We start from the raw sequence: 14,781 nt of genomic DNA, 5'->3' as shown, positions 1-14,781 counted from the left end.
TTTGATGCAAAGCTGTGTCCATAATTCACATTATGTACATTATGTACACATTCACAGTAGTTATTTATTTATTATTTATTTATTTACAGTTTCTTATATAGCGCAGCAGATTCCGTTGCGCTTTACAATAGTAGACAGTGATACAACAAACTGTGTAATAACAGACTTGGGGGTTAGAGGGCCCTGCAGCAAGCTTACAATCTATAGGGATATAGGAGGGAAACACAAGGACCGGCACCAGTAATAGCACAGCAGTCCCACCAAGTTACAAGTCCAGAAGGGAAGTTATATAATACATAAGTGCCTCAGAGGGTTATGCGTGTAAAACTTAAATATGATAGGCTTGCCTGAAGAGGTGAGTTTTCAGGGAACGCTTGAAAGTTTGGAGGCTAGCGGAGAGTAGCTGTTGGTGTGCACATCTCAAGGGGAGTAAGGGGGGGGGGGGTTTAGTTGATATGCGATTGTCCAGAACTCATGGAGCACATCATCACGGGGGAGGGGGGTGCTAGAATGCGTGGGAGATGGCACCATTAGACCTCTTTCAGGTGGGGCTGGCTACACTTACTACCTGCAGAGCTCACCTGTGAGGTAAACAACGGTAGCGCGGAGGAGGGAGCCTCAGATATTACAGATGCTACGGATTAGGTGATTGCTAAGCAAGCAATAACTCATGCATGCTGCCATTGATGGCCGCTCACACTATCGCCGGGATGCAGTTTAAATCCCGGCGGTCGGGATCCCGGCGTTCAGAATACCGGCGTTCAGAATCCCGACACTGGAATCCCGACCGCCGAAATCCCGACACTTTCTCCCTCCGTGGGTGTCCACGACACCCCTGGAGGGAGAATAAATTAATGTGCCGAGCGTAGCGAGGCACCTGGCCCGCTGCGTGGCGAGCGCAGCGAGCCCGCAAGGGGGGGGGGGGGGCGATCCACGTCCCCCCCTTGTCGGGATTTCGGCGGTCGGGATTCCGGCGTCGGGATTTTGAACGCCGGGATCCCAACCGCTGGGATTTCATACTGAATCCCTATCGCCATATGTGGCAACCACACTCTGCCAAGAACCTGCAGCCATACCCCCACCGCCAGATGCTGTATGTATGAAAGCTGCAGTGACAGTCTGAATGGTGCAAGGGGTTTCTGCGGGGCCCCTGAGCCAGTGCCATAGAAACCCATCCATTGAAATCTCTAGTTATGCCACTATGTGTTATGCTTATAGAAAGTTAAGCACCACAAACTTAATCTAAAATAAATTCACCCAATCAATGTTGCACATGCATTTACATATAAACTCTCTATAGGCATTTATTACTGTATTTACAATTTACATATGAAGTTTGTTTATATAAAGGTACATGTACCTGCAGTAGCTGTATGCACTATAGATATATATATATTATACTGTATATGTTCATACAGATGGAGCGCCTCTCAGCCAGCGCCAGGGCTCGCCAGATTGCATGCGCGTCCCAGTTACCGCGCAGCGGGGATGCGAACCCTGCCCGTCTCCGCTTCAGGGAGACGGGCAGGGTTAGGTGGGAGCGGGGATGCGAGGACCCGGGGGAGCTCCTTTAGAAGGGGGTGTGCACCGTCCCCGTCCAGCAGCTGGTTATCCGACCGCCAGACCCCCTGCTAGAAGAGGTCAGCTCCATCTGTATATGACTATGTCTGTGTATGTAGTAGATATTGTATATAAACTATATTTTAAATTTTGTGTTCCTTGTTCAATTCAGAGATTGAATATGAAAATAAACTTGTGTTAACAGTTGGATATATTTTACCTTTAATATGTGGAGTATTATTAGAACAGTGATCAGAATACTCCTTCACAGTCCTTAGTAATTAACACAGTGCTGCAGCTTGGCAGCGTAGGTGCCACTGGGATACTTTCTGTGATAATTGCGGAAGAGACTCGTTAGAACAATTCAAACACATCTCATCATCACCACAGTGATACTGGCAGCGTGGAATCATTTCTCTATTTCCAGCTACAACTTCTGTATATACCACTTCCAATAAAAGGTGTTTATTGCAAAGTGAAGGAAATAGATGTTTGTTTAATATGTTATCTTCTGAGTTTACTTCCCCATAACTAAATCACTCTATCGCTGTGTATGTCATCTCTGCTTTATAATAAGGCTTTCATGTTTTAGGGAACTATTTATAACCTTGTTTTGAATATATGAATTTATAAGCACAAGTCATTTCAGAGGACACCTGTGCCACCTGCACAGTGCAGAATACTGTAGGAAGCCATCTTGTGGATATGAGCTCAGCATGTTGGCAGTTGAAATCCTGGTGCCGGATTTCCCAACATAACTGGAAATGCCGATGCCGAAATTCCGACAACCAGCATCCCGAACATAAGTATGCCGGGGAGTGTTAGACCAGGGTTGGGGGAGGGGATTATGGTTAGGCACTAATGGAAAGGGCTAGGCATCTATAGGTGTAGGGAGAGAGGGTAAGGATACTGACTGAGCCCCTGCCAGGATTCTGACCAATGGGATGCCGCTGTCGGTCACCTGACCACTGCCAATCGGAAGGTAGATGTCCACCAGAGCCATTGCAACCTACTTGCATTCAGTGTATATGCCGAATGAGGAACAATCACTTATCCATGCAATCCTCAATATGAGCAAGATTGTAGCGGACATTTCACGCATGCACATTGCGATGGCAGCAAAGGTGCAGTCAGCCAGTAAATGGCCTTTTGTGGTTTAATCGCCCATTATGCAAATGTAATGTTGGTCTCATATTTTACATACACGGCAGATGTCTTCTGGATGTCTGCCATAGATTTCAGACTCCAATATTGATGGCAAGCATTCCAACTAGTAGGATTTTTGGGTAATCTTGTGACTGTAAAGTTTGATATCCATAGCATGTAATTCTTGGGACTAATATACAGTATTATAGTGATAGATGCCTGCTCACTGTTTTGTAGGTATGTGAAGACTTACCTCCTCCCCGACAAAGCAAGGATGGGAAAGAGGAAAACCTCAGTCAAAAGAAAGACAACCAATCCAATTTACAATGAGTTGTTACGGGTAGGTTTGTGTATTGGCCAAAGCTATTTTATTTCCATCATTATTATTCATTTTGTTTCACCATTTATCAAGGCATGTGTTTTATGACAAGCAGATTACACCTGATATTCATTCTAGCACCCGCAATCTTTGAAAACCCATGCAGTTCTGCTTCCCTGCCTGGGGTGTCGCTGTCTGCTGTGGTGTTTCTAGCACAGGTCTGGCTTGCATATCAGTGCTGATATACAGACCACACTGTGCTAGAAGCACTACAGCAGACAGTGACACCTCAGGGAGGGAAGAGGAACTGCATGGGTTTTCAAAGATGGCGGGTGCTAGAATGAACACTACCTGAGTCACACACATACACACACACACACACACACACACAGCAGTAGACTACTAGTGCCAGCCTCTATTCTTCTTATTTTATGGTGTTATGAGAACTCATTTTAACAATAACATCTATGTGCTTTCAGTCTGTACAGTATTTGATGGCATTACATCCTGGGTCTCCTTTGTGATAAATACTGTGTAACTGGACATTCCGTAATATTTTTCATTTTAATACACTTTTTTTAATAATTCCAGTAATAATGCACGACCCTCATGAAAGTGCCACCAAACCTAATTAATGTTTTTCTTTTTACTACTGACTCAGTAAATGCTCTGTGCTGTTTTCTGTTTTAGTACAAAATAGAAAAAATGGTTTTGCTGATCCAGAAACTCAATCTTTCGGTGTGGCACAATGACCCTCTCGGCAGAAACAGCTTTCTCGGGGAAATGGAGATTGATCTGACCAGCTGGGATTGGAGCAACACAAAGCCCAACTGGTACACCCTAAAGCCACGGGTATGTTAGTGTCCTCTGATAAGATGCACTCTAGTTTCACAGATACCACCAGGCAAGTCAGGGGAAATGCAGCAGAACAGATGTTTCATTTAAATATAAGACAAAGGTACGGTAAATAAAAGCAGTACCTCCAAACCATATATGACATGGGAGGGAAAGCTCAGAAAAGGAAGTTTGTCACAGCTTTTGTGCATTGTGTAGTGCCCTATAGTGGAGAATGACTAAAACAAGCACAATAGCTCTAAACGTTAGTAAAGTCTAAAAGTATAATAATAATAATAATAAACTGATTTTTTATGTAATAAAGCTGTTAATAGCTACCATCTCACCTGTATTTTTGTGCTCCTGATATTCAATAGTAAATCCTATATAATTCAATAGTAAATGTACAATAGTTTATTTAGTTTAATAAGTGTGAACCAATAACTAAGCTTTCACCTGTCTAATATATGAAATATGTGCGTATATATACATATACACATATATATATATATATATTTATTATTTATTTATTAAGTTTCTTATATAGCGCACACAAATTACGCAGCGCTTTACAGAGCATAGTTATGAGTTACATTACAAGACAATTTAGGACAAGTACATATATATAAATATATATATATATATATGCACACACATACGCATACCCTCCAACTGTACCGAATTTGCCGGTACAGTACCGTTTTTTAACAGTCTGTACCGGCAAATACAGTTTGTACCGAATGTACCGATTTCACAGCTTCACTACTCTAGCCTGTACCATATCATAAGACGTGATTCGTCAGCTGCCATCTGTGGGCGCGATGTTATTGGCTGGTTCTCCGTTTGTTAGTTGTGCAGCATTGTTATTGGCTGGCTGATGCTGCAGCGATGTGATTGGCTGACGGCAGTGCAGCGATGTGATTGGCTGGCGGCAGTGCTATGGAGCTGAGCTGCTGCGGCTACCTCTTCTCCGGGAGTAGAGGATGCACAGGGGAGAGCTGGCGGCTGTGTGTGCTTCCCTCTCCGTTATCGCTTTCCTGTACAGTGTACGGGGTGTGCTACGGCAGGAGATCCCAGGCGGCTCTCATGCCCCGGCGGGCGTGAGGGATGATCTCCTGGACGTCTTTGCAGCAGTCATTACAGTGCAGCAAGTAGGTGTTCAGCCTGGCAGGCTGCACTAAATCACTACATCTTTCTTCTTCTATCCAGCACCCTGTCACACCTGTTTGCCTGCAGCTCATGTCACATGGTGACTTGGTAGGCTGCTGGCATATTAAATAAGTATATTTAATATACTTATTTAATAGCCAGCAGCCCACCAAGCCACCATGTGACATGAGCTGCATGATGTGTGTAGTAGTTGGTGCATAGTACATATACGGAAAGGGACGTGGTTACACCCTTTTTTTCCAGTGACCACGCCCCTTTGTTCATGGCCACGCCACCCTTTCCGAATGTGTACCGATTTTTTATCTTCAAATGTTGGAGGGTATGCATACGTACTTTATAATGAATATATACACACAGTAAGTAGCTATCTATAAATGTTGTATAATGTATACAATAGATATTGCTCTGACGTCCCATTGTCTGTACACTGCTGCATAGACCACGTTGTTAGTGCTGTGTCACACATGCTACATGTTTCCCCTCAGAGTCTCTCCGCGATGAATGGTGTGGACCATCTTGGTGTTATGAACCTGTCAGTGAAATACATCCCACCGGGAAGTCTTGGTAAGATACAGCAGGGATAATAAGATCAGCAAACACGGAGTAAATGTTTCTCATTCTCCCCATGTACTGTACTTTCCTGGATAGAAAACCAGGGTGTGATCTGGGAAGTCTGCCATCTGTTAGAACACCAGCCGTAGTGCTGAATATTGTAAATGCTGTCGCAATATATCCCTATGGCTGTGTGGTAAATGTATTGAACTGTAACTAGAGTCCTTTATCATTGGGTTTACTTTCATTCCTTGAAGAGCATGCTGGGAAATACAATGATTTTAATGGAAGTCAGAGCTCCGCTGAATGCTGACTAAACTGATATAGATAAATGTAGTCCCCAACCTGATCGCAGGCCTGCAGATTTGCAAAGTGGTTGAATATGGATGTGCATGTGTGTGGGCCACAATCAGGTGGGATCAGGTCTGTATTACCCCCTAATGTAGGGTACACACCACGACGACCCGCTCACGATGCACATTGTGAGCGGGTTGTCAGTGTTTCTTCAGACCCGCTCACGATGATGCGGGGGGGGCACGACCCGCTCACGATGTGCACAGTCCGATCCAATGGCGACCCGCACCCGGCAGTATGGTCATTATTCAGATCCTACCTGCAGCAGGTAGGATCTGAATAACGACCGACCCGCGGGACCGCGCATCGGATCGGTATCGGTCCACACCAGGACAGAAAAGGGCCCAATCACCACACAATCTACATCCAATTGGTCGGAATTGGATCTAGATTGAGGGGATTGGGCCCTAGTCGTCCTGGTGTGTACCAGGCATTAGTGATTGAGCTTCGTGCTGCAGTGGGCAGTACCAATAGAGACTAATTGGGGTCCAGCAATCTAACACAATTTCTAATGGGAATATAACAAGTGAAAGCCATTGATCGTTTATTACATTACTGTTTCCATGTTATGCGGTCATATGGTCTACAGCATGATGGTCGACAGTCATTAGGTCGACACCATTAGGTTGACATGGGTCTAGGTCGACACATGAAAAGGTCGACATGGTTCTAGGTCAAAAGGTCATTAGTTTGACAGGTCGTTAGTTCGAAATTAGGTCGACAGTCAAAAGGTTGACATGGGGTTTTTTCACTGTTTTTTGAGCCGACATGTGCCGACAGGCCTTATTTCATGCCCTACCATCCACTAGGGCGTGGTGGGAGAATAAAATAGTGTGCAGAGCGCAGCGAGCGATGCGAGGGGATGTGGTGCACTTCAAACTGTGCCCATGTCGACTGTGTTGACATTCAAGTAAAAAAAAACAGTGAAAACCCCCATGTCGACCGTTTGACTGTCGACATAGACATTGTCGAACTTATGACCTGTCGAACGAATGACCTTTCGACCTAGAACCATGTGGACCTTTTCCCATGTCGACCTACTGGTGTTGACCTAGTGACTGTCGACCATCATGCTATAGACCAAATGATCCCAACCCGTTCCCATGGATGACGGCCCACACTACACACAGCACCATATTTTACTTATTCTGTTTCAGCTGCTCAAAGAGATGTGATTGGGATCGAGACACATTTTTAGGACAAAAGAGAAAGCTATTGTATATATGCTCAAGGGTCGGGAATTTCTAGAACCCACAATAATATGGGTTGGGATCATTGGGTAGACAGCATGTTGGTCGACAAGCATTAAGTCGACATGCAGTAAGGTCGAGATGACTGAAAGTCCACATGGGTTAGGTCGACACAAGCATTAGGTTGACATGCGGAAGGTCAACAGTGAAAAGGTCGACATGGGGTTTTTCAATTTTTTGTCCCGAATTTTGACACAGCTGACATGGACATTGAAACGTAGCACCACGTCCCCTCGCATCGCTCGATGCGCTTGCCATGCTTCGGGCACGGTGCCTCGCAGCGTTCGGCACACTATTTTATTCTCCACCACGCCCTAGTGGATGGTAGGTCATTAAATACTGCCTGTTGGCACATGTCAGCTCAAAAAAAAAAAGAGCAAAGAACCCCATATCGACGTAATGACTCTGTCAACCTAACCCGTGTCGACCTTCCTATATGTCGACCTCTTTCTATACTTCTGCCATTCCACCACTAATGCACTGAGCAGAATGAGGAGTGGGATGAATGGTGAGTGAGAGTGATCTAATGAGTGGGACAATGAGCGGGAAAGATCTTATGAGAGAGACAAGTAGGAGTGGGAGGGAGCTAATGGTAAAATGGATGGACGATGAGTTGAATGGATGGTTAGTGGGAAGTATATGATGAGGAATGCGATGGATCTAATGCAAGCTGTTATGACTCCCAAGCTGTCAATCACAGACATTGAAACAGAGTAACTGCTGGGTGGTTAGTGAATATATCAGGCAATGTGCTGGGGAATAAGGCCCTAAGGGGAGAACTCTGGATACACAGCATCAGACCAGTTAGGATATTGGAATATTAATATAGTGTATATCATTTTTTTGTATTATGGTTTATTTCATTTGTACCAGTTGGCATCTTTATTCACCACACATTTATCTGAAATGGAGAGTAGAAATCCTGCTGGACAGTACTGCATTAATGCTGCAAAGATGACCCCTCTGGTGACTCTCAGGAATACAGTGTACTGTATATCTTGTGTTTCAGGTCCAAAACAGCCGAGCTCGGGCGAGGTCCATATTTGGGTAAAAGATACTAAAGACTTACCACAGCTCCGTCCTTCTGGGGTAGACTCATTTGTTAAATGGTGAGCAATTGTCTTTTTGTATTTTAACGTACTAATTGTTAAGCACACTGACATACAACATGAATCATTTGTTTTTATTAATAAACATGCCACAACTGTTATGTAAAACCATTTCTAAAACAACAAGTAAATATCGATAGATAGTTACAGGACCTGTTACATGAGTTAAAAAGAACTATATCTTATACGATTGCGATGGGGTCTTGGAGTTGCCTGCAAGCATTTACAAGGGGCCAATAGCAATTAGAAAAGTCAGGGAGGTTCATGGTCCTCTAAAAAAATGAACCAAGGGGGTCCATATGGTCTTAAAATGTAGGTAGTCATGTAAGTAGTGTACTGCATAATACTTTCCGTGCTTACTATGGGGTAGATGTATAAAGCAGTGATAAGGGAGAAGTGATAAAGTGCCTGGTACTTTATCACCAAACAATCAGCTCTTTACCTTTTTAAACCCAGCCTGTAACTTAACAGTCAGGAGCTGATTGGCCAGTGATAAAGTACCAGGCACTTTATCACTTCTCCTCCCTTAGCACTGCTTCATACATCCACCCCTATATTCCAATTAGTTTCTGAGGACAGAAAAAGAGGGAAGATTCTGGCACTTTAAATTTTGGTTTGTCTAAGCCATAGCAGACGTTACAATTGTTTAGTTTGATTTCTCAACTCTTGTTGATCACAAAAGAGCAAAATGTACGGTACTAGTGTAGTTTCATGGTGGCATGCTGACTTCTGTCAGCGTAGCTCAACGACAGCCTAGCGTTGTTAGTGCAGTGTCCCAGTGGCAGCCCTGCGTAGTCAGCGTAGTGTCCCCGTCAGGCAGCGTAGTCACTGTACTGTCCCCACGAGCTGCAGCTCTGTCCCCGGCGTCCTTGGCAAGCCTAGTGAGTGCCTCTCACACAGCACCAGTAACCGCCAGATCCCCTGCGCTGGTGGACTCCCCCGGTGGAGAGGCGATCACGCGGGTGCCGGTGGAGAGGCACTCCATCTGCCTGAGACGCACAAGAGTCTCATAAGTTTGTGCCTCTCAGTAATTCGTGTGGCAGGGTGTTCTCTTCAGGGAGACGGTCAGGTTTAGGGGTTTGGTAGTGCGTATCATGCATAAAGGGGGGGGGGTGCGATGCGCGAGTGTGTCTAATGCACAATAAAGGACGCATTTGCCAGTGCTCCATATTACATACTGGCAAATGCCTCCATTTCAAACACCCACTATCCACGTCAGCCTGAAGCGTGGCGAGCAGATGCGGTACGTGTCCTCCCGACCCATTCATACCCCCCTATCCACGTTGGCGTGGAGCTGATTTTATAAAGTGTGGCGAGCGTAGCGAGCGACCGTGCCCGAAGTGTGGCCAGCGTAGTGAGCCCTGAACGAGGATGCATTAAACGAGCCCGAAGCGTGGTGAGCGGATGCGGAATACACATCAAGTAATCTGCGTCCCCTCGCCACACTTACTATTAAATCAACTCCACGCTGACGAGTGTGGTATGGGATCCCGACAGTCATTATCCCGGCATCGGGATCCCGACTGGCCGGAGGCAGCATGGAGAGCGCAAAAAAGCCCCTTGCGGGCTCGCTGCTCACGCAAGGGGCTTTTTTGCTGCGCACGCCTATTCTATTCACCCTCTATGGGGGTCGTGGACCCCCACGAGGGAAAATAGCGGGTGGCCGTTGGGCATCCGGCTGTCGGCATTTGACAATCGGGATCCCGACGTCGGGTAAATGACTGTCGGGATCCTGACTGTCGGGAACCTGTCTCGCACCCACGCTGATGTGGATAGTGGGGGCATGAACAGGTCGGGAGGACGTATACCGCGTCTGCTCGCCACGCGCTGACGCGGATATTGGGGGTGTTTCAGGAACACATTCACACCTGTCATGTCAGGCAGGTTAAAAATGGACAATGGTTCCCACACAATGTAATAAGCGCTGACACAACGCTAAAGGCGGGGTTAGGCACGAACGTACACACAGCTGACTACGCTGGCTGTGGGAACACAATGCTGATTCTGACGGGGACGCTGACTACGCTGGCTGCGATGCTGACAGGAACACTACGCTGACTACATAACTGCCGCCGTGAAACTACATGTACCAAATGTACATGGTTCTTTGGGTATAGATTGTCTGATAGAGTCGATAATCAGTGGACAAGTTCATCACTGATGGTAGGGAGTGTCCCTATGACCAAAGTTCCATCACCAGTTCTGGGAAGTGGTCAGGAACATTTTAGTTTGGATGTACAACATCAACTATCATAGGGCATATATGCAGTTTCTTTTATATTGTATATTTATATTATATTGACATCCCCCAGTTGAGCTACATGTACAGAGAATGGGTGATGTCCCTCAGGAGTGCGCATAGTTAACAATGTAGAGTCCTTATTCTGGTTGCTTTGTTCGCAGCGCTGCAGGTCATTTTTCACCCGCAGTGTGACTACCCCTGTACGGCTGTGAATGTTTAACATATACATCCATTCATAGCCTATGGGGAAACACCCATAACATTCCATGGTCGCCGACCATTAAATTATGTGCTAGGTGCACGCATATCTAAATGACTCTCAGGTCAATTACATGTGTGTTCACACTCAACAGGAACTGGGAGGTGATGTCAGCTGCCCGCCCATGCATCACAGGGTGATTTCCAAGGGAATGCCCATTAAACGTGGGGCATTCTCATGGGCGTTCTGGGTGCCGTTGCATGCGATTTCGCAAAAACATTGCACTCGCATGCGAATCAGAATAACCTCCTAGGCGTGTAACAGCGTGGCTTCATACTTATGACTTCTCTAACATATGGAGCCAATTCAATCATTCCGCCCCCTCCTCCTGGACATCTGCTGTATTCTATTAGTCCTCTATTGGAGCTATTTCATTTTTGTTCCAATCGGAAGCCTATTAGCATGTTACGCGGCTGATGACTGCGGGTTCAGCTGTGCAAAGCGGCTAAACCCATCTAATGTTGCCATGTGAGTGTGTAAACGCCCTGGTTTGGGGTGCATTGGGCGTCCAAACTGTGGACTTCAAACATTTTTTTATTGCCTATCTATCTGCTTTAATTATTTTTGCCAATTTCACATACCGCAAACCTGCTAGAAATTAAAAAACGCACAAGACCAAAAAATTCCTATGAAAAGGCTGTAAACAATTATTTTAACCGTTTTCTGAGATAAACCCCTTTTTTATATTACATTCTTAGTTTTATTATGATAATTTCATCGCACACCTCGATTTAACCAGTTTTCCTCTAGCACTCACAATTTCACTCCACAGAGCTAGTGAGCAAATAAACTTTATTTTACATTGAACAGAAATATGATTTTCCGGCCTGAGCTGTATTTCCACATTTCGTGCCTGCCGCCTTCTCACATAATGTGTGAATTTATTTATGATCATAAGGAGAAGTCACAGCGCTGGAATTTACTTTCATTTTATTATAAAAATAATGGAATATGGTAGTAATTAGGTCCAGTAATTCAATTACTTACTTCCATATTCCATTCTTTTATAATAAAATTTACTTAAATCCCAGCGCTGTGACGTCTCTTTTGGAAAATGTTTCTATATTATACGAGCTGGCTAGCTGGCTGTCACATGTAGCTTTTATTTACTAATTGTAACCAAGGGCTCTGTGTGACTTTATAAATAATATATTGTCAGAAACAATTGAACATTTTATCTGAGTAAATATTGGGATTTATCTGAATAGATTATGTTGATTGCCATATTGATTGTTCAGATTTTCCCTTAGAAAATGAAGTGAAACAGAATTACTTTATGTTATATAGAATCTAACAGCAGTATAGAATCATTCTTTACATTTTTAAGATGTATTTTGTTTGTATTTAGATTTTGTATATTTTTGAAATGCTATAATTTATGCTGATGGGTAGAATACTTAGGTCAGGGAAGACAAGTTGACATTAAAGTTCTGTGTCCATTAAGTGATAACAGCGTGGTTTATGATAAAGCACGGCTTGCTGTGGGGATCAGCTCATGAGTGATAAGTGGAATGTGTTTTTTAATGTTCCATTGTGCATTATACATGTTGAGTATTCAGAGAGTCATCTATATGGTCTTCAGTTCCTTTGTCCACTATAGTATTTAAAAATATGAATCATCCCTTCCCCTCTGTAGCTATGTATTACCAGACACCAGCAAGAAGAGCTACCAGAAGACACGTGTCATTAAGAAGGATTCAAACCCAGTGTTCAATCACACCATTGTCTATGATGGCTTCCACACAGAGGACCTGAAAGATGCATGTGTTGAGTTAACAGTTTGGGATCATGAAAAACTCAGCAATCATTTCCTTGGGGGAATTAGACTTGGCCTTGGTACAGGTGGGTTATTTCCTGATGTTGCGCTATCAAAAAACAAGACAGTCATTGCAGCAAGGCACACTACATCATCTCTGCAGACATATCGTTCAGGATGTCTCACACTGAATATCAGGGTCGGACTTACCTACCTCTAGATTCTTATATATATATATATATATATATATATATATATATATATATATATATATATATTGGAAAACAAAGATGTAAGACCATGCACTATATTATAGTCCAAAGTCACCAGTGAATAGATGGCCCTTTTTCAAGGGAACTGAGCACCAAAGACCAAGGTAGGAATGCCGCACTCTCTCTATAATGGAGCCTCTGGAACCCACAGAGGATGTAGATCTAGGAAAAAACGTGGAGAGAGAGGCGCTTCATGGTGCATTAAACGAGTAACAGTTTAATGTAAAAGAGAAATTCTCCAAGGTAAAACAGAGTCCAAGACTCGTACCATAAAACAGAGCACTGTGGACTGGATACCACACGATTTAATATATAAAACCAAAAGCAAACTGCTCACGATCAACCAGGCACGGGTGTCCACAAACGACCTGCAGAAAGCTGCACCGCTGGCTTGCCATACAACGATCAGGGACGTCACGGAACACCGGTGATAGAAGGCAGGAGCAGGATCAGCTGGAAAGGCACGTCGTAGGCCACGCCCTGACGCGTTTCGTCGTAAGACTTCGTCAGACGCCCTCTGACGAAGTCTTACGACGAAACGCGTCAGGGCGTGGCCTACGACGTGCCTTTCCAGCTGATCCTGCTCCTGCCTTCTATCACCGGTGTTCCGTGACGTCCCTGATCGTTGTATGGCAAGCCAGCGGTGCAGCTTTCTGCAGGTCGTTTGTGGACACCCGTGCCTGGTTGATCGTGAGCAGTTTGCTTTTGGTTTTATATATTAAATCGTGTGGTATCCAGTCCACAGTGCTCTGTTTTATGGTACGAGTCTTGGACTCTGTTTTACCTTGGAGAATTTCTCTTTTACATTAAACTGTTACTCGTTTAATGCACCATGAAGCGCCTCTCTCTCCACGTTTTTTCCTATATATATATATATATATATATATATATATATATATATATATATATATATATATATATATATATATATATATATATATATATATATATATATATATATATATATTGGGAAAAAGGGGGTGAGAAAATAGCGCTCTATAGTGTACTATGTTTTAAAACCGTATTAGGTTTAAATAATAATGTGCGTACCGTGTGCAAATAAATACTGTGCTCATCAAATCAATTCTTTATCTTTGTGGGTTTTACCAGGATGCTACCCGGATTGTGCAGTTTACTAAAATCCTCTTGGATGTCTCCCACAGGTTTTTCAAATTCCATGCAAGTTTAGGACCATATGTCCAACAGTGGAAAAGAGAGAAAACTCCAATTATAATTAAAAAGGAGTTTATTTAAAGTGCATCAAGTGAAAGTGAACAAAATATCTTACATGAATAAAATTGGTGCTGGAGTAGGAAACGGTTTGCTCTCAACGCGTTTCGTCTCTTATGCCATAAACAAATGGCTGGACTTCGTCAGGAGAGTAGTAAGTTTGTTGAAAGAGGTTATCCTGAAAAATTGCCGTATCTACTTGTTCCCTGAATCCTTGCTTGCATGGAATTTGAAAAACCTGTGGGAGACATCCAAGAGGATTTTAGAAAACTGCACAATCCGGGTAGCATCCTGGTAAAACCCACAAAGATAAAGAATTGATTTGATGAGCACAGTATTTATTTGCACACGGTACGCACATTATTATTTAAACCTAATACGGTTTTAAAAAATATTACACTATAGAGCGCTATTTTCTCACCCCCTTTCTCCCAGTGAATTCGCCTGAGACGCCACAACACACGTCTCAACAGGAGAAATAAGCAGCCATCCGCAGAACAGACAGATTTGTTTTTGGACAATCCAAAAGGAACTGGTCTAAGAAGACAGCACAGCTTACCGTGAAAAGATCATACCATATAGGCGGTAGCGCAGTAATATATATATATATATATATATATATATATATATATATATATATATATAAAACCACCCTAATAATTGCTTCAGTGTCCTGTTTCCTGATGCAACTATATGTGCAACTATTTTTTTCCTGATGCAACTATATA

The 14,781-nt window shown here is 43.7% G+C and overlaps 1 protein-coding gene across 1 annotated transcript in view; it reads left to right on the top strand.

The window, feature by feature from the left end:
* The window catches only part of LOC146035739 (synaptotagmin-like protein 2), a 125,101-nt gene that overhangs the window by 108,481 nt on the left and 1,839 nt on the right, over positions 1–14,781 (top strand). The window contains exons 12-16 of the mRNA XM_083159352.1: positions 2,944–3,046; positions 3,716–3,877; positions 5,515–5,593; positions 8,195–8,294; positions 12,432–12,637. Of these exons, the coding sequence (XP_083015478.1) occupies positions 2,944–3,046; positions 3,716–3,877; positions 5,515–5,593; positions 8,195–8,294; positions 12,432–12,637 (650 nt within the window). The remainder of the gene's footprint in view (positions 1–2,943; positions 3,047–3,715; positions 3,878–5,514; positions 5,594–8,194; positions 8,295–12,431; positions 12,638–14,781) is intronic.

The sequence above is a fragment of the Crinia signifera genome, chromosome 9, assembly GCF_055691185.1.
Source record: "Crinia signifera chromosome 9, ASM5569118v1, whole genome shotgun sequence".
NCBI lineage: Eukaryota > Metazoa > Chordata > Amphibia > Anura > Myobatrachidae > Crinia > Crinia signifera.
The sequence above is the reverse complement of the archived record's forward strand: the minus strand, read 5'-3'. Positions and strand labels throughout refer to the sequence as shown.